This window comes from Manihot esculenta, chromosome 16 (genome assembly GCF_001659605.2).
Source record: "Manihot esculenta cultivar AM560-2 chromosome 16, M.esculenta_v8, whole genome shotgun sequence".
Taxonomy (NCBI): domain Eukaryota; kingdom Viridiplantae; phylum Streptophyta; class Magnoliopsida; order Malpighiales; family Euphorbiaceae; genus Manihot; species Manihot esculenta.
In genome coordinates, this window is record NC_035176.2 from 2,249,375 (window position 1) to 2,269,699 (window position 20,325).

Genomic DNA, 20,325 nt, shown 5'->3' on the forward strand with positions numbered 1-20,325 from the left:
ATACTTATTTTTAAAATTCAACTCGTCTCAAACCCTATGTTACTTAAACTAATATTAATAACATGTGGTATCAAATATTCGAAAATACTAACTCATAGCGTTCCCTGTTCAAAATCTTTTACCTTAAACAGATCACTGCAAATCAATTGTGTTCTTCAACTCTTTTTTTTTTATTATTGGATTTTAAATTAATATCTTTATTGTTAACTATGTAATTTAAATTTTAGTTATATTTTTTTTTCTCAACAGAGTTGTTTTTTAATTCAAAAAATTTGGCCTTAGTGATTTGAATTGCCAAATCATGTTTCTTCCTCCTCTCCCAAACAGTGGGTAATCGATACCTCTGACCTCATGCAAATATAAGAAAATCTTTGTCACTTGCCAAATCATGCTTCATGAGAAAGGTGAGCTCCAAAAGTATCCCACTACCAAAAAAAAAAAAAATGAATTAGTGATCAAAAAATTCATCACTAAATGAGAAAAATTAGTCGCTATTTGTAAATAGCGGCAAAAAATATTAGTTGGTACTTGATCGGTCGCTAAAAGATAGCAACCAATTGCATTTTCATTGCTAAAATTGCGACTAATATACGATGCAAAAGTTGTCACTATTTAGGTGCCAAAACAGAATGTCATAACAAATATCGTTAACTTAGATCGCTATTTAGTTGCTGAATTTTTCACTTTTACTTTTTCTTTTAAAAGCGTTTAGTCGTTGAATAGTCGCTAAAAAATTAGACACTAAATGGTCATTCAATGATCACCATTTAGTCGCTAATTAATAGCTAAATTGATTCGTTATTTACAATTTAGTCACTAATTGGTCACTGCTCTGAAACTAATTTGTAATTATCTTTCGCCTAATGTATCCATAAATTTGTTATAATAATAATATGTACACATTTAAATTCATAATGCTGGAATCTAAAATAGTAAAAATAAAACTTGTTATAATAATAATAATATGCACACATATATTTTAATTTTAATAATAAAAAATATAAATATAAATAAAAATATATAATAAATATAAATAGTACGAAGAAATATTTAAAAAGTTAAAAAAATTAATGTAGTTTAATAACTAAATCATAATAGAAGTGGATCTCTTCATGTTTCATATGAGAAGTATCGATATCTAATTTCTCTCTCATTATTTTCGTTTCAAATATATTAATTAATAATTAAAAAAGTGTCAGTCATGCAAGAAAAATTAATTAAATTAATAATAAAAAGTATTAAATGAAGCAACCAAAAAGCCATTTATAGTGATATGATGATGTAGTTCTTATATTAGATCATTCAACGGTTGCTACATATATTAGTAGGGGTGTAAACGAACCGAGCCGAGCCGAACTTTGAAGAGCTCAAGCTTGGTTCGTTAAAATTTTTTCGAGTTCGAGCCGAATTCGAGCTTTACTCGTATCGAACTCGAGCCGAGTATTAAGAAGCTCAAGCTTGGCTCGTTTAGCAAACGAGCTTAGATGAGTCGAGCTTTTATCGAGCTGAGTCTTGAATAGTTCACGAGTAATTTAATTTATTTACATGTATAATGATTTTTAGTTTAAAACTAATAAGTTTAAAACTAAAATAATTTTAGTTAAATAAGTATATTTACAAATTAGCATGTAAACTTATAAAGATGAGTTTTTAAATCTTAATGATCCAAATATATACAAGTTTAAGAGTGCAATTAAACTATATAGAGCTGAATTTTAAAAAAATTTAGATTTGGCTCATTAAAGTATATGCAGGGTTTGAGTTTATTTCTCTTATGATAGTAATTTCAGTTTACTTAACGAGACTATTCATGAGCCTATATGCGAGCCTGCTCATGAACTAAAAAACGAGCCGAGCTCACGAGCCTTAATGAGCCGAATACTATGGAGTTCAAGCTTGGCTCGTTTACCAAATGAGCCTAAAAATTAAGCTCAAGCTTGGCTCGTTTAGAAATCGAGTCGAGCTCGGTCGAGTTTTTATCGAATCGAATCTCGAATAGCTCACGAACGGTTTGGTTCATTTACACCCCTATATTTTAGGGAAAAACGGTCTCTATATATATATATATATATATATATATATATATATGGGTGATATCACTTCTTACTACTCACTCTGTACAACAAGTGCTTGCAAATGATGGGCAATAATTGCTTACCTCTCTGCTTCAAGAGCTCTAGAAGGCAATGATGGGATATCTCTCATTCTAGAAAACTTGAAAATGATGGCAATAAGAAATTGAGAGCGATGGCCATAAGAAATTAGGTTTGAGTATTTACTACAAGATTCAATGTAATTTTGCCCTTTATATTCAAGGGCTCTAGAAGGCAATGATGGGATATCTCTCGCTCTAGAAAGCTTAAAAATGATGGCAATAAAAAATTGGGAGCGATGGCCATAAGAAATTAGGTTTGGATATTTACTACAAGATTCAATGTAATTTTGCCCTTTATAAATTTTTTAAAAAATTAAAAAATAAAATTAAAAATTATTCTTTCCATATGACTTAGCAACTAATTTTTGGATCGCTAATTATTCATTTATATATGAATAAATAAATCTTTAGCAACTAAAGTTTTAATCGCTAATTTACCGCTTTTAAATATGCACATTTGTCACTATATTATCGCAAAAATAGCATCAAAAATCGCTAATTTAGTTGCTAAAATTTCTGATCACTAGTTTCCACCAATATTAGCGACCATTTGATGGTTGATCGCTAGTTAGCAACTAAACAACAACTAAAATATTGTCGTTGAATTTTTTAAAAAAATAAACTCTTCCTAAACAATTATTGCAAAATGATTATTGTTATATTTTAGTCGCTATATTTAGTTATTATTTTATATTTTTTTTATAGTGTTCATTTCTACATTCAAAATTCACAATAAACGTCTCTTAAGTGTCTATTGATTTAAAGGAATAGGCCTAAGAATTCAAAAAATCCAAATTCTTAAAAACCATCTCTTAATCGTCTATTGATTTAAAGAAATAGGCTTAAGAATTCAATAAATAATGTAGCTGAAGTGGTAATCAACATTGGAACATGTCAAGCATGAACATGTCACATCTCTAAGATAATGTTTTTTACTTCATAAAAATATAATTTAATTGTTTTAATGTCTTTCTTAAAATGGAGTGACTAATTATTAAATTTCTCCATCCACAGTATTTTCCTTATTTTTAACTGTCACTAAAATTAGTGGCTGCTTGTGTTTCATCGCTGTTTCGGTCAATAAAATCACATTGCTCTCCATACTAATTTTTGTGGTTAACTCCGTCACAAAAATGTCCGTTAGAAAAATAAAATTTCGTTTATTTTAATATCGATCACAACCATTTCAAAAAGTATATATATATATATATATATCGATCACAAATCCATTGCACATCTGTCCCAAAATGACATTATTTATCAATTTCATTTTATTGTTTATTTTAATATTCCCTGTAAATTTATTAAGACAATTCATAACTAAAAAAACATATAGTGGACAAATGGAGTCTGAACTGAGTTAGCTGTGGAGATGTTGCTTTTTGACTCCCATTGTGGATATAATCTTCTTCTGCTTCGCCTCTAGTATCTCTGCTCTCATTTTGATCTGATAGAAGAATTTTCTTCTATCAGTTGTTGAACTTGCTCTAAGGGCACCACAGTTAAAAAATCAAAATTAAATTAACTCATATTTTATATATTTATATATATCAAATAAAAATCAAATTTTAACAGGAGTTTTGTGGTTTTTTTCATGAAATGTTTAAAATAATTATTTTTTCATGAAAATACATCTGGGTTTTCATTGAATTTTATTTTTGGACAATGTGGATAGATTAAAAATCAATTTACCCAAAATAAAGGTACTCACCAAATTGGATTGTTGTTTCCTTGGAAGTCGTTAGCTCTGAGAAACCCACTTTTCCCAGTGTTCCGGAGGTTGGCAATCCTGATGAAAGAAAAAAATTTTATCCAATGGTATAAAAAAATAAAGTTAATAGAAGGACAGTAGAAATCTCCAAAACAAAGTACTTTAATACACACACATATATATATAATGCATTCATTTCCCATTGAATAGAAAACACATGCCTGTGAGAATACTGTTTTGAGTTGCCTTGTCCAGTCAACTAACGTTCTAATGTGAATATTAAGATTGCCTTGTCCAGAATAATTAACACGACCGAAAAAAAAGAAATAAACCTACCCAAAATTTCCAATTTTAGGAAAAGTTGCTGACAGAGCATTTCAGTCTCTCCCTCTCCCCCCATAGAACATCAAGAAAACATTTGCATTATGCACAAGAAAACTTAGATGCATCTCCTAATCAAAAGATCAAAACTATATTTCCTGTCTCTAAAATCAAAATGGAACAAGAAATGCTAGACAGTAGAAGATAAATAAGAAGATTAAGAATACACCTAAAAGTTTAATTAGGTTAGCAACTTGTATGCTAACTGCAAAAGATGCAAAAGATACAGGGCATCCACTGAATGTCTCTTCAGTCATAGGACGCTCATACTCACTTTGAAAATCACATCCCATTTCACCAAGAGATCCGAAAGAAAAAATAAAAATCAATCTAATTTGCAACCTACGACTGAAGAGAGGAGAGAAGACAAACCAATTTGACCATATCATACCCATTACCTATCATCGACCACAACTCCTAATTTACATCATTACCCATTTCCTATTGAAACCCCATAAGTACAAAAGAAGAAAAATGAAGAGTTTAATGTGGAGAGCTTACCCATTACTGTCAGCAATTCGGGAAAGGAAATGCAGGAGGAATGGAGCTGATACGTTGGATTGTGATAGACCATTGTAACGCATGATTTCCAGCGAAGAACACAGCTACCAGTCAACAACAAGCATGTGGCACCTCAAGGTGGGAGTTCTCAGCTTAGTCAACTCAATAAGGGAGAGAAGCAGCAGATTGAAGAAATAATTCCAAAATGTTTTTTGGAAAGAAATGATTTAGGGATTCAGAATTTATTAGGCTTTTCTGACAGACTTGCAATGGGAAAAATATGTTGCTAATCAGTTCCAATATCTGTTGCTAATCCATCATAACTCCATTGGAAATTTCTTCAAAGGATATCTGTTCCTGATCCATCTCTAACTCCATCGCTAATTCATTTCCTTTGCGATGGATGTCATGTCCATTGCAAATTCCATCACAGATACCCCTTTTTTTGTAGTGTACTGCAGGATTTTGACAGGATGCAGAGACCTGGATGGCAATGTATAATTGGGACAGATTTTGGTTCCTTTGTGGCCCATTACCATGGCTGCTTTATCTACTTCTACATTGGCAGTCTTGCTTCTGCTATCCAGGGGCATTGTAAATCAAGTAGATGAACCATACTTGTTTGCTCCACTGGACATTGTTGATGAATGAGAGTCTATCTTCATTGTATCTTTGTCACTGGCACATACCACAATTCTCTGTGTGAGAGAGCAAGCAACAGTACAAGAATGAATGCAAAGTTTCATTGACGCTTCTCATCTTCTTTCTCACCATCCACATCACAAATATGGATTGCATCATGGCTTTTATGGAACCTATGAGTAGAAAAAACAATTTTGTCAAAGCGATTTAACAATAAAACATTTACATCTAACAAAGCAAGAATAACATGTCAGCCATGACAACATAACTTTATAGAAAAATTGTAGAGTACATAACCTTCCACACATAGAATAGAAATTGTATTTATTGTCAGGTGCAATCATATGCCTACTGGCTACTGCACACAATCTTGAGTCTATTTCTTTAAACTCCTTCACAACATAAATTAACTTGCACAAGAGCCATCACATATGATACTAATGGTTGAGAGGATAATAGCTTAACTCAACTAGCCACAGGAACAAGACATGCATGATCAAAAGGCAAACAGTGGGTAGTCAAGTGGATGATCCTGTTTTAAGTTTGTGTGTATTTGAGAGTGAGAGTGAAAGCAGTACCTAAATGATAGATCTCAAAGAGTGAGGACAGAAGGAGGGGCATCCCTTCTTGGCCCTGCAACAGAACGGTAAACATAAACTTTATCAGCCTGACTGTCATCACTCCCCTCCTCTTTCATCACCTCCACATTCAATCTCGGCATCTCCCTTGCCAATAGCCGACAGCCATTCATCGTCACATTGCAGGATGACATCCAAAGTGACCTCATAGATTCATATTTTTCCAAACCTGATAGAAGTGCTGCATTTCCAAATGGACAATCCCTTATCTCAAGTTTCCTCAATTTTGGACAACCTCCCAGCACACATTGCATCCCCCAGTCACTGCTGCCTGCAAAAGCTACTGAGAGAGTTTCCAAATTTTTGGCATACCTCCCAATATACGCAAATGTCAGGTCAGTCAAGAGACCTGAGACTGAAAGTCTCTGAAGTTTAGAGCAAGTCTTCACAACTGCACCGAAAGCCTCATCCATGGGTTCATTTGTAATGTAATCTGGTTGACCTGGATTCATGATGCAGAGACGGAAGTGGGTGAAATTTGGGCAGTTTTGCACAATTGTTGCTACTGCAGCATTAGTCATCTGCCGGCAAAAATAGAGAACATAATGAAGTCTCCGACAACCATAAGACACAGCAACAAACCCTGCTTCAGTCACCCCATGGATAATATCTTCATCAAAGGGATCAGCAGGGAAGACTCGGAGTTCCTCCAGCAAAGGACAGTTTGATCCAACAGCCTCCAGACCTTTGTCCTCTACAGTGTCCAGGACCTGCAGCAACAAACTATGAAACCTCCGACAGAACCGACTGTATGAAGACTTGTAAAGGATTTTTCCCATGATCAAGCTTGTACCCTTAGGTATAATTGCCTATTCAAAGGGTTTCAAACTAGGAAGAGTGCTATAATAGCTGATATTTATTCTTTGAATAGCTCAAGCTCTCAACAATTTGCAAGTACTTTGGACAAATATCAGTCCAAATAAAAAAACTAAGGCAATATGTACATGTATCATATCAAATGTATGTAATGGACATCAAAATAGTCAGGGTGATAATAAAAAAAAAAAAAAAAAAAAAAAGAGCACAGCTAGAACCATAGAAAGACAACAGAGAAATCTAGTAAATCAGCAGCTATCTAGCACTCAAAATATTTGAAACAAAATTAAGCATGAGATTATCTCTTCCAAAGTAATTTGCCAACAAAGCACAGAATCAGTGGTTCTGGGATTACTAATAAATATAGTGTAAGATAAGAAAACATGTGGCAGTGCTATCATTTATTGACACCATGACAAATCCACAGAGAATGATGATTCATCAAATTATTTATTATTTCACTGAAAAATTAAGGAATAATCTTCTAGAAATAGAAAGAAATGGTAAGTTTGGAAATAATGATTTCTTACCCAGAGGCGACGAAGCTGTGGGCAGTGATGAAGAAGATTAGCAAGTTCAAGACTTTGCAAAATAGCATAACTCAAATTTAAGAAAGTCAAGCTGGTACAAGCAGGGTAGAGAGTTGGTAAATATGGTGCCATTGCTTCCCATAAACCAGAAAGGGTATCAAGTTTCTTGCAATGGTTGAATGTATTTTCAAGCTCAGTGTAGTGGCGGGCAGTGAGCTCTTGGGAAAAAGAGCCAGTACCGAGCTCTGTTAATTGTGGGGTGCAAACAAGAAGCCTTTGCAGCTGTTCCAAGGAAACAGTTTTGTTGACCTTCAGAACCCTTAATGATTTGCACCTACTTACTAGTCTCTCAAGTGCATCAAAATTGACTTCACTATTCAGGTTGGCAAAACTAAGTACTTCCAATGATGAAAAGTTTTCAGGAAAGCAGCTCAACCAATTCCCATTCTTATCATCAATGTCATTCTCCTGTATGTCAAGCTCAGTCAAATTCCTGAAATCAAACAAGTATTAGAGATTCCCTCATATAAAAGAAATACAGCACACATCATGAAAGATAGAAGACATCATTTAAAGACAATAAACAAAGGTCAAAAAATACTACATATCACAAATCATGAAAAGTGGATCTATAATTTTATTGAGACCTATAAAGACAAAAAAAAGAAAATTCTTGGTAGCTGCATGTAAAGTGCCTGTCATTCTATCATCCTTTTATTGCACAATTTATAGTTCTATTGAGCTATGTGAACTTAAAAGGAAAAGACCATATAAACTAAATTAATTGAGCAATAACGCAGGCTAAATTCATATAAGAAATTTTCAATGAAAAAAAATCCTAAAATAAAGTCAATTGTGAACTTAAAAGGAAAGAAAGACCATATAAACTAAATTAATGGAGCAAAAACGCAGGCTAAATTGATATAAGAAATTTTCAATGAAAAAAATTCATAAAAGAAGGTCAATTGGCCAATCCATGATAGGGGGAGACTTCATAACCAATGATATTGACCCAGAAGAATTAATACAAAAAGATTAGCAGCATTAGCTGAAGGGACATCAACACAAAGTTCTCCAGTAAAATCTTTAAGTTCGCACACCGAAAATGAAAACTGCCAGTAGCTTGACTATATATTAGTAGAATTGAGGGAACGTAAGTTTTCACAGATAATACTGTCAGATTCGATATATTACATTTACAGTTTATCAATAAATAAAGAATAACTCCTCTGAACTCTTCTCTTATAATTCTAAACCACATCCAATGAAATGACAAAGCATTGCAAATATTTAAGAATAAATAGTAAGGCTTCCATGGCACAGCAAACCAAAAAAAATTATTTGCACGCAAAGTGAGCAGAATTTATTTGTTCTGATATCCTAAATGCTAGCCTTTCTTTTATTCTACTTCCTTTCTAATATTCACCGCAAAATAGATATTGCAAGAAATAATACTAACATTTGTCACCGCCTAGAAGATATCCAACGTTAAAAAAAGCATCACCAATGCATATATGCGTACTTGTGCAGTGGATGACAAGTTGACAGGAGGATTATGCCATCCAATAAATGCATTAACAGGTCAAATGTCACGTCAGAACAAAAAAGAAATAAAGCATAACAAAGCACAGGAGAAAGGAAATGGAAAAGTAGAACCACTTGCATTGCCATTAAGGCACTGCTTTTCTGATAACAAAAACAGAGAAATAAATAGTTCCCATCCATACACAAAATGGCTAGAAGATACTTGCTTTACGGTTTTAGAGAATTATACCCAAAAGAAAAAAGAAAAACTCAGATCTCCAGAGATTATTTTCAAGGAAAAAGTAAACTGTAATCAATTTAATACTCAATGATTCAGGAATTGCAGACGGGTGGGATGAGGGATTAAAAAAAAGAGAGGAACATGTCACCATCCATGATTGACCCAATAATACATACAACTGTAACTACTGATGCCACCAACTAGCAATAGCAATACCAACGTCCATGAAAATAATTGACCCAATAATACATAAAAGGCCACATAGAAATTTACATTTTATGTAAATTAACAAAAAGAAAAAAAAATAGAGAGAGAGAGAGGGGTGTATTTGAGAGGATAATGACATCAAATATATGCCATAATACATTAAATGCTTCTCAACAGGTCAAAGGTCACATCAACAAAAGAAATTAGAGTTAACAAAAAAGTAAGCACAAAATAGTAGAACCACTTCTATCGTTTTTCACTGTTACCTTTACAAGCAGAAACCAGAAACCAGCCCACTTATTTTACAAACTCAAACTCAAAAACAGAACAATCCAATCAAAGCTTTTGTCTAATACCCACAAACAGATCCTGGATCCCAAACCAATAACAGAAACAACAAATGCAAAACCACTAGTATTAATACTAAGTTAACAACGTAAAACAGTAAATTTTAAACAAACAATGAAATATAAACAAAGAAATAAGGCATCATAAGGGGCGAAAAATCCTTACTTGCAATGAGTAGCAATGGCTGCTATGCCATCGGTACTGAATCCATCACAGCTCAGAAGCGATAGAGCTTTAAAGTTGGGGAAGTTGAGAGCCAAAAACTCCAAACTCTCGTCAGTGACAGACATTCTTTTAAGCCTAAGCTCCTCTAGAAATGGGTATTTGGAGGCAAAAACGACAAGCCAAGACTGGATATCAGCACCCCAATTCCTAGGGACCAAATTGAAATCCGAGAATCTGGGCTTCCCTTTGAGAGTAACGCTCCGGATTTTGGGGAACCGACGGGCAACGATCTCAGGAGAAACGGAATAACAGTTTCCGATAAAAACATGAGTGCGCGACCAGCTCTCCGCGTTGTACCAATCCTTGCATACAAGAGAAACTGAACTCCGGTCCTTGTTAGATTTCAAAAGACCCAGAACCCGCTCCAGTACCTCATCAGGAAATGGAGATGAACGAGTTGACTCGGATAGCGATTCGTGCGACTCCCTCTTCCTCTTCGAATTTGGATCCATAGTTTGAACAAAATAAAACCCTGCAAATCACCGCAGCTCAAAGCCTCAAACCACCATTAAAGCTAAAAAATTCCCCAAAAAATTAAAAAACAAAACAATAAAATCTCAGCATTTATTGATTCAAAAAATTGAAATAGGTAAATGATTGGCCCTGTACCTTTAAGCTGCAAATGCTGTACCTTTAAGCTCTCTTCTCCGCTTCTCTAGCTTCTATTTTGGCACAAAAGGAGATTAGGAAACCTACACTACAGAGCTCTTGAGATGAGCGATCACACAAACTTCATGGAGCAGCAACTGAGCTAACCAGGAGAAGTAGCAGGCAACTGATGGCCAAAGATGAAAGAAACCAGGCACTTGCGTATTATAGCAAAAGCTCCGAGAAGGAATATATCTAATAAATAAACTATTATCACAAAAATTATTGTGAATTATTTATTTTCTGGCGTTAATAATTATAATTTATAAACAAGCTTACGCCAAAAAAAAAATAGTAATATAATTATAATTTACCATTTTTAAAAGTCAATAAATTAATTTTAAATTGGAAATACAAATTTTATTCTTATTTTAATAATTATTATGATTATTTTAAAAAAGTAAATTGTATAGTTTATTTTAGCTGACGCTGATATGGAGATGGCAAATGAGAGAGGGAGAGAGAGGAAAAGAGGGCCGAGGATATCATAGCCCACCACACCTAACTTGTGCCTAGGTGCGCACTACGCATATTCTCTCATTGTCCGACACGTAAGCTTTTTGACTTTGTGATGCGCACTGCGCCTAAGGTGGAAGTTAGAATGGAGCGCCGGTGACTTGGATTAGCTGCAAGCTGCAAAATTAAAAAAAAATAAACAAATTGTTTTTTTTTTTTTTTTAAATTTTGGGATTTTCCGGGTCTGGTTGAGCTAATTTGTTATTCCCCTTTTGCCCTTGTTCGTGCTATGAAATAACAGTTTCACCTTCGGGTTGGGATTGAGAGACCAATTACCCACTTATTCTAATGCAAACCTAATCTAATATTTACATCAATACTTATATAAAACTAACTAAAACATAGAAAACATAGAAAAATACAGGTCACTTTTTTAAAGCTCTATTAATTAATTAAAGAGAAATAAAAAATAATTCATATATTAAATATATTTTAATTAATAAAATGAAAAGTATTAGACAATATTATTGATAGTATTTTTCTTTTAAATATATAAATTAAATATTAATAAATAATTTAATGAAATTTAATTTTAAATTGAGTAGAAGTCACTATTCAATTAATTTAATTTAAAATCAAATTAAATCGAATAAATTAAAAATTAAATTTAAAAAATTTGTAAAAATCAAGTTGAATTGAATTAGAAAAAAAATTGAATTAAATTATTTTAATTCGATTCGATATTTTATTTTAAAATTTATTGATATAATTTAATATTAAAATATATTAAATTTAGTATAATAATCTAAATTAATAAAATTTTAATTATAATAAAATATTATTTATATCATAGTAATATTTTTATTTAATAATATTTTATATTCTATTTTATTTAAAATTTCATATATTATTTTATTAGAATTTTATATCATATTAAAATTCTATTTTAAATACTATATAAAAAACTCACAATTCATTTTATAATTTACAAATAAATTATTAAATCAACTCACCACTTAAATATCAGAAAGATTGCTAAATTAATCCACCGCTTATTTACAGTATTATAATATTTAATTGAAATATTTTAATATTAATTTTTTTATTAATAATAAGAAAAACTAATAAATTTAAAATAAAAATTAAAAAAAAAATAAAAATAATTTGATATTCATATAAAATTATTGAAAACTAACTAATAAGTTTAGTTGGATTTTATCAAATTTTTTTAGTAAAATGGCACTGAACCGAAATTCTGAATTGATTCTGTTGGATGGAGTATTTCAATTCAAAGGTCGAAATCTGGCATAGTGAAGCTTAAAAGCCTGAGAATTTGCAGTTTTATACATAAGAGGAAGCAGAGAATTGCAGACAGAGATTTGAATCTGCGTAAGAGCTGAAAATTTTTTTCCATTTCAACACAAATTCCAATTTCCGCCAGGGAAACACAAGCACCTTTTCAGATCTCCAAACACATGACATCTTATCTCACTGCCATCAATGATTTCCTGACCAATCGCTTTTCTTGGAAAACAACATCCCACTTTTAAACTTACCAAAATGCCGTCCTCCATGTCTTACCATTTCTCTCATAAACCGGGGTATTACTGTCCTCTTAAGAATTGTTCCTTTCAGTTTTTTTCCGTTACGTATAGTCCGAATCGGGTTCCAAATTTGGCCGTGGAGTTGAGATTATTTACGACAGTGCCAGTGTGGGTATCATCTTGGATCTGGAGTCTGTGTATGCGATTGCTTCAGCTTTTGTCAGTATAGGAGTGCCATGGATTTAGCGAGAGGTTTCTTTTACTTTTTGCATGCTGAGAGATGGGGCACTTTTGTAATATTGGGGGAAAGTAGGGGCTTCTGGATAAATTTAATTTGGGACAGATTCGGCCCTGGCTCTTTCAGTCATGAGTGGGCCAAATCGAGGGGAAAGGAAAGAAAACAAGATGATCTGATTTTCGAGTAGCCAAACAGCTTTAAATTATCTTACTGACAATGATGCCCATGTGTTCATGAGAAATGCCTTCCATGTCCTCTTTCTTTTTTAAAAAAAAAACTTTTTGAATTTTCTCCTTGAATAGACTTTTACTATTTAATAAAAATATTTTAATATATTTTTAAAATAAATTCACCAAATTAATGATAAATTAATAAAAGTGAATTATACTAAAATCTTTAATTAATCATATAGTATTGGCCTTGAAAAAAGGCATAATTATGGGCATTTTCGTTAATTAATAAGCAGACAGAAATCATGTGGGAGATCACGTGATGACCTCTTAAACCGCACGAGTTCACGTTTTAGTTGGCACAGGCACAGCACGTGCGCATCAAATCCTTAACAGCTAATGCTCCTCGAATCTCTATAATTAAAGATAACTATGGAATAATTAACCACATAATAATACACTCCACTTCATTTTACTCTTTACATTATTCAAAAAATTAATTATAAATACAGCTGGCAGTCAATTTCCCACCCAGTTTAGCTGGAGACACGTGGACCTCTTATTTTTCTATTCAGTTTTCCCCTTAATTACAGGATTTTTATTTATTTATTTTACTTAATAATAAAAAAAAATTTTTTAATATATGTAAAAAAATAAAAATTATAAAACGAGTGGAGATTTTTTTTTTTTTTTTTAAATAACATAAGAAGAAGGGTTTGCGTTGAAATTGGTTGAGGGAGGACCACATTGGAGTTTGTCCAAAGAGAGTTTAATTTTCAACAAACACAGTCTGCTCTCATCATAATAAATTGACATTTTTGCCATCCAACCAATTTGGCACTTTCATGATTTATTAGAGCATCTCTTTTTCTTAATTAAAAGTGCAAGTGAAAAATACCATTGAATTTTGCATATATAAGTGTTGGAAGTACTTTGTTATAAAATTAATAAATATTTTCTAATTAAAATATATGAATATATTTATAAAATAATATAATCTAATAATTAATCTGAAATTATTTTTTAATAAGATAATTATATAATTAAAATAATAATTTATATATTTAATGTTTTATGTTATTATAAATGAATGAGAGTAACGTAGATTTGGGTGCTAGATGTTCGGTGGCACCACGCAAAGTGTTAAAACATAGGAGATCAAGAGATAGTAGTTTGATTAAAAAAAAAATTATTTACTGAAATTTTATTTACTTGATTATTCCAAATAAATATTTAATGTTGATAATTTTTTTAAATAAATTAAAATTTAATGATTGAAATAAATTAATAATTAAAAATTATCCATTAAATACTACAATAGTTGGTGAAGTAGCCACGCCATTTCTTGCATAAACTAACAAGGAGATGCTTGCTTCTCGCAATAAATGCAACAATGGCAGATCAACTGTGTGCTCATGTGAGGGAAAGGTTGGTGGACCCTACTATTACACCCATTTGCCAAAATGGTGGACCCCATTTGACGAGGTGGGTATTGGCCTATTAGGCAATACAAACATGGGATTAGATTTTTTTTCAAATTTTTTTTTTTTAAAGTAAGAAAATGGTTAAGTGCTGAATAAGTGAATTAATTAGCAATAGCATTGGTGACTTATCATCTTTCTTTTCCAAATTTAATTGATGATTAAAGATCATGTTACCACTTCATAAAATTCCCTTAATCTGCATGTGCCATGCACCATCACAACATCTTACAAATCATTTGCTTAACTTTAGCATTAACTAATAGCTTAATAAATTCACCTTGTTTTACTAATAAATAAACTTATTATAAAAAAATTATCGATTAATTTCTTAATTTTAAAAATATATGTTAGTTAAAAGGGTACTTTCATGTTTTATATAATCCAAGGTTTGTCCTAATGGTAGGTTCTTGTTTAATGGAACCTTACCCTTTTGTTCCCCGAGGATTAAGAAACCCATGTTCTAGGAATCATCTTTTTCTTTCAACCTTCACATCATTGTCCACTCTATGTAATCTGGTCCATTATCCACAATAAATATATCACCAAATGAAAACTAGCTTTAGGGGTCTTACACGTGGCAGCTTACCAGCAGGACAAAACGGGCCGACTTGCTGACCATTTTGTCTTTCAGACAAAGAGTTTAATTTCTTCGGAGAAAATTATTACTTATGAAAAAATTTACAGACATTTAAAATTTTTTAATGTTACAGAACTTAAAAAATGAATATATGAATGGTTTAGAATTGTAAAAAATTATCAGTGGGCTTGATGAAAGGAATCGAGGATAGCGTGGGCCCATGGACCTTTCGGCTCACTATAATTGAATTGTCTATAGCGATTAGGCCCACTTAAAGACACCTGCAAAGAGAACGATTCAATTAAATTTATTGATATTTATAAAAATTTCAATTTTAAAAAGTACAAACAATTGCACTCACAGACTTAGTCTAATAGTAAGTACATTCGAGTAAATATGAGAGATCTCAAGTTCAATCCCCTACTCCCCATTTCAAACAATTGAACTCACAGAAGTAACCTATTAATAAATGTATTCGAGTAAATCTGAGAGATTTCAGGTTCAATCCCCTATTCTCAATTTTAAAAAACAAAAAGTACAAACAATTGAGTCATGTCACTTCAAATTTTTTTCATGATTGAGAATGAAATGAGAAAGTATAAAATAGTCAAATTGTCTAAATTAATTAATAATACAATCTTTAATTTGGTTTTGAATTATCCTTTATCTAATCTAATTACTTTAATTTTAATATTTTATTTCCACTAAACTACCACAATAAGGATGGAATACATAAAAGAGTTGAAGAAAAATAAATTTTACAAATTATAAAAATAATTATTATGTTTAATAGAGAAAATATAAAACTAAAAAAAAAACCATTAATACTTAATAATTTTCTCAAAATAATTTTGAAATAAATTAAAAAAAAAATGATTGATAAGAGTTGATGGAGTATCTTCTTTCTGTTTGTGAAATGTGATACATCCTTATCAGCCTATTATTCATGAAAGTTTCAACTTCTTTGGATTGGAGACACTAGACACCCACCTCCATTATCAAGTGCTCTTTTGGACCCAGTTGTCGAAGAAAATCTTTCGTTCTAATATGTAAGGGCATACTGGTCATTTTTGTTTGATCCGCTTTTCTGATATTTAAAATTAATAAATTACTGTTTAATTTTTAAATTTTAAAGTAATTAATCGATAAATTTTTATATTTTTAAAATTAAATATTTAAATCTCTATCTAATCAATTCATCTAAATTAAAAAATTTTTTAAAATAAATATTTTAAATGTCTAAAATATTTTTATAAATATTTAAATTTTTTTTTCATAAAGGTGTATAGTTTTATATCGTTAATAATACTTTAGTTTTAAAGTTTAGTATAATTAATAAATTAATCTTTATATTTTTTAAATTAAAACTTTAAATTATTTTATATTTATTTCGTCTAAAATTAAAAATTTTTTATTTATTTATATATTAGTTCAAAATCGATGGATGATTAAATTTTTATGAAAGTATAATTTTTTCTTAATATACTCTTTATAAAAATTTATAATCTATTTAATAATTATTTAGTATCACTTAAAAATAATTGAAATTATAAGTATTTTTTAGAAGTTTTGAAATTATAATTATTGAAGTATTTTAATAAATGAAAATTGAAGAATAACAAATTAAAAATTAGTTAAATGAGATATTATAAACAAAAATTAATGGGTATTTAAGTATTTTTTTAAATAAAAAATAAAAATATTTAAATATAATAGATGAAGACAGAATTATAAAGAAAATTAAGTGTATTTTTTAAAAATAAAGAAATTAATTTATTAATTATATTAAAATTTAAGAATTTAAAAATAATTTATTTATTTTTAAAAAATAATAAATATATTTTTACGTTTTTAATAATAAAAATAAATGAAGAACTTTAAAGGGAAATTTAAATATTTAATTTTAAAAATATAAGATTAATTTATTAATTATACTAAAATTTAAGAGTTAAGTATATTTAAATATTTAGATTTTGTGAGTTAACTTTGTTTAGTATTATTTTATAATGATAATGAAAAATATTAGCTACGGTGTGATTGAAACGATTTCTTTTAAAGTCATGATAATTAAGGATTAATTTAAAAAATTTATTATTTAATTTTCATGTTACGAAAAAGAAACTCGTTAATTAATTTTTTCAACTTAAAAATAAGTTAAAATATTAATCATTTAATTTTTTATTAATTTTAATTATTAATTATTTTATTATTTAATTTTTATATTTAAAAAAATAGTTAATTAATTTATTAATTAATGAAAAAATTTATTAATTAGTTTATTCCTATAAGATATTTTAAATTTTTTATAATATGTAATGGTTAAAATAAAAAAATAATTAATAAATTTTTTAAAATATTAAAAATATTTTAATATATTTTTTAAAATATAATAATTAATAATTTTTTTCTAATAATTTACACTAATTTAAAAAATAATTAATATAATATATATTTTTTATTCAAACGAGACAGAGAGTGTTTAATAATCACGAAAACTTTAAAAAGTGATTGTCGTAGTGCAGCTAGCATTTCTCTCATTGTAATAGAAAATGCAACTGATAAAATATCCAAAATTCAAGAAAGGATCCGAAATCCGAAACCCGAAACCCGAAACAGATAATCCCTCACTAATCACCTTTAATTAATCAACATAAGCATTTTTTCCTCGTCTAATTTCATCTCACTATAAAACGCTTCGTTTTTGTGCGGAGATAAATCAATCTCTATTAAATTGTCTTCTTCAACCTGAAAACCCGAACCCAAACCCGAAAGTTTCTTGTCATTGCTATTGCTCTCAAGAGCTATCTCTATCAACAAGCCTGCTCTATCTTCCTCTTCCCATCTAAAGCAAACGCTCTCCGGCGAATCCCATACTCCGTTCAACGAAAAATCTCCGTCAGAAGAGGTGTCGGAGTCGGTATCAGGATAGTACATTGACAAAGATGGATACCTCTGTAAAGCTGCACTCCTGGTAGGATCAGAATCCTGATTATTCTCATTGTCATCTTCGTCTTCCTCTTCTCCTTCGTAAGCTTCATGTATGACCTCCAATGGCGCCCTCACGTTCCATTCAACAAATGAAACTTCAAAATCCGATCTTGAATTCGGATCACAAAATGTTTCATCTTGGAATACGACCCATTTGTCTACTTTGGCTAAAACACCAGACTTTTCTTCTTCATGGAAATTTCCATCCCTGTTTTCTTCGCTTTCAATGCAGTCTTTCTTCTCATTTTTCTCAGGCTCTCGACTCTGAATGGCTCCTAGGCGGAGAAGAAAGAGAATAAGAAGAGCAGTGACAATCAGAATCAGGGAAACACAGATTTTCAGAGCGTGAGGAAAATAGAGTAGAATTAGAGTGTACAGAGTGATAATGCAAGAGAACAGAGGATCAGATGAGAGATTGGAAATCATTTCAGAGGAAATGAAACTCATGATCTCCACACGAACTAAAGCTGGAACAGAATTCAATTCCCATGAGATTTCATTTCCTTCCATAAAGAAAACAACCAAGAATTATGAGACTGAAACTCAATGAAAAGATCTTTTTTTGAGCTAGAAATTCAAAACCCAATAAAGGCCAAGAGATTTTATAGCAGAATGCGAGAGATTAGAGAAAGCAGAAAGTGGAGAAAGGGCTTAAGATAAATTGATTATGGGGTTTACAGACCTTTTTCATGGCAGAGTGCTGTCAGAGAGAGACCCATGAAATATAAAAAAGGAAAGGCCTTGGCGGGTGATGTGGGCATCTTTTGCTTCCATGTACAATTACCGAGATGACCTTTTTATAGTAATATCATGCTAAAAAAATCCACCAAATCGCCATTAAAAGTCTAAAACAGAAAGGTTAATGTCATTGTCTTCATGCATTTAATTTAACTACTGTGTAAAGTCCCCTCAGACCCAGAGTCGTCTAATCGGACCTGTTGATCAGTCTTGATTCAAGGTTTTAAACCACACAACTTTCAAAGAAACCTAAGGTAGAATATCCAATTCATTTTCTTCATTGATTATGATTATTAGATTTTGTTTTCAGTGTTGAATTAATACCCACTCACTTCTCCAAGATAGAATAGGCCTTACTTTTAGCCAAAACTAGAGGTTACACCAAGGTTTGCATAATTGCATTGATGGGGTTTCTGAGATGGGAATTCAGGCCCCTTAGTCATTGGTTTAGCATCATAGTTTTTATGATGAATTAGTGACGAAATTTAATTTCGCCACTAAATATTTTGACAAATTTTATATATTTAATTGTGATGTTTTTCCTCACTAAAAGTCTAATTTTTTTTGTAGCACTTCAATAAATTTTATAACGTTTCAAATAAAAAGAAAATACCCACTTCTCTTTTCACATTATTATTAGATTTTTCTCTTACATTTGTTTCTCTCACATTTTTCTCAAAAAATTGTTTGAACCAGAACTTGTTGCATTGAAGAAGATAAATTTATTGCAGGTATTCAGGTCCTAGAGGCTTCTGTGCAATCAACTTGACTCCAAAAGGCTTAGTTTTAGCAGATTTGCTTGATTGATTGCCAATTAAGGTGCAGCAACTTTCATGGGCATTTGGGACAACTTTGATAGAATACTTTCAACGTGGATAACCACATCAAAATCATCTTTAGTTAAATTGTTTTCTCCCCTTTTTTCCCTTCCATTCACTTCTGCAACAAAATCCTTTTTCTTTGATTATCTTTCTTTCTTTCTTTCTTTCATTTCATGGCCTTATATGTATCCATCTCCTTTTTCTGTGAGATGGCATTTATCTTGTCATGTTGGAGACATGCTGACAAAATAGGTGGTGGACTACTTCCATGAATTATCTAATTTTATTTTTATTTTTCTGATGGAATGTTTCTAGTGATTTTGTTGTCAATATCTGTTGCCTCTTCTCACAACAAATTCAATTTTCATACTTAAAACAATTGGTTATTGCATGTAAAGAATGCCAAAGAAAATAAATTTCATATCAACCATTCAATCTAGCTAGCAGTCACATCCAGTGATCAATTCATGGATAATCTCAAATGGGTATCATGGATTTAATATCTTTCAGGGCTCCACTTAGGCTTTTGATCATATACATACAATGCTTACACTGCATGTGCGTATAAAATATTTTTGGGCAATTCCCATCTCCTTACTAGTTAATCTTTAGGTTTACTTTTCTCATTTTATCAAATTAATCTTAGGATATGGTGGATCAAATGTGACATGAATTTATACACGTGGGAGCGAAAAATAAACACAGTAAGCAAAACATCCAGGAAACAAGTAGGTGGTTCATC

The 20,325-nt window shown here is 30.9% G+C and overlaps 2 protein-coding genes across 4 annotated transcripts; both read right to left on the bottom strand.

The window, feature by feature from the left end:
• Positions 1-3,384: 3,384 nt before the first annotated feature.
• On the bottom strand, positions 3,385-10,761 carry LOC110603841 (protein TRANSPORT INHIBITOR RESPONSE 1). 3 transcript variants are annotated; one of them, XR_006349001.1, is made up of 7 exons: positions 10,551-10,761; positions 9,860-10,391; positions 7,375-7,867; positions 5,969-6,738; positions 4,749-5,563; positions 3,867-3,944; positions 3,385-3,642 (listed from the first exon to the last, which is right to left on the bottom strand). XR_006349001.1 is itself a non-coding variant. In XM_043951944.1 (4 exons), exons 2-4 carry the CDS (start codon positions 10,369-10,371, stop codon positions 5,983-5,985), a joined length of 1,761 nt encoding a protein of 586 aa, XP_043807879.1. In that variant the 5' UTR covers positions 10,372-10,391; positions 10,529-10,759; the 3' UTR covers positions 5,964-5,982. The 3 variants fall into 3 exon arrangements, 1 of the variants encoding a protein (XP_043807879.1); XR_006349000.1 differs by having other exon boundaries at positions 10,529-10,757; XM_043951944.1 differs by lacking the exons at positions 3,385-3,642; positions 3,867-3,944; positions 4,749-5,563 and having other exon boundaries at positions 5,964-6,738; positions 10,529-10,759.
• Positions 10,762-17,546: 6,785 nt separating this feature from the next.
• On the bottom strand, positions 17,547-19,023 carry LOC110604077. Its single transcript, XM_021742155.2, has one exon. It carries the CDS (start codon positions 18,532-18,534, stop codon positions 17,674-17,676), a length of 861 nt encoding a protein of 286 aa, XP_021597847.1. The 5' UTR covers positions 18,535-19,023; the 3' UTR covers positions 17,547-17,673.
• Between the last annotated feature and the right edge of the window lie 1,302 nt (positions 19,024-20,325).

Bases quoted from the DNA above. Each gene is read 5' to 3' on its own strand.
- LOC110603841 (XM_043951944.1), bottom strand. From the start codon at position 10,371: ATGGATCCAAATTCGAAGAGGAAGAGGGAGTCGCACGAATCGCTATCC. The intron at 7,868-9,859 runs GTAAGGATTTTT...GTTTGATTTCAG, and splicing joins GCCATTGCTACTCATTGCAA to GAATTTGACTGAGCTTGACA. The intron at 6,739-7,374 runs GTAAGAAATCAT...TTGTTGCTGCAG, and splicing joins CACAGCTTCGTCGCCTCTGG to GTCCTGGACACTGTAGAGGA.
- LOC110604077 (XM_021742155.2), bottom strand. From the start codon at position 18,534: ATGGAAGGAAATGAAATCTCATGGGAATTGAATTCTGTTCCAGCTTTA.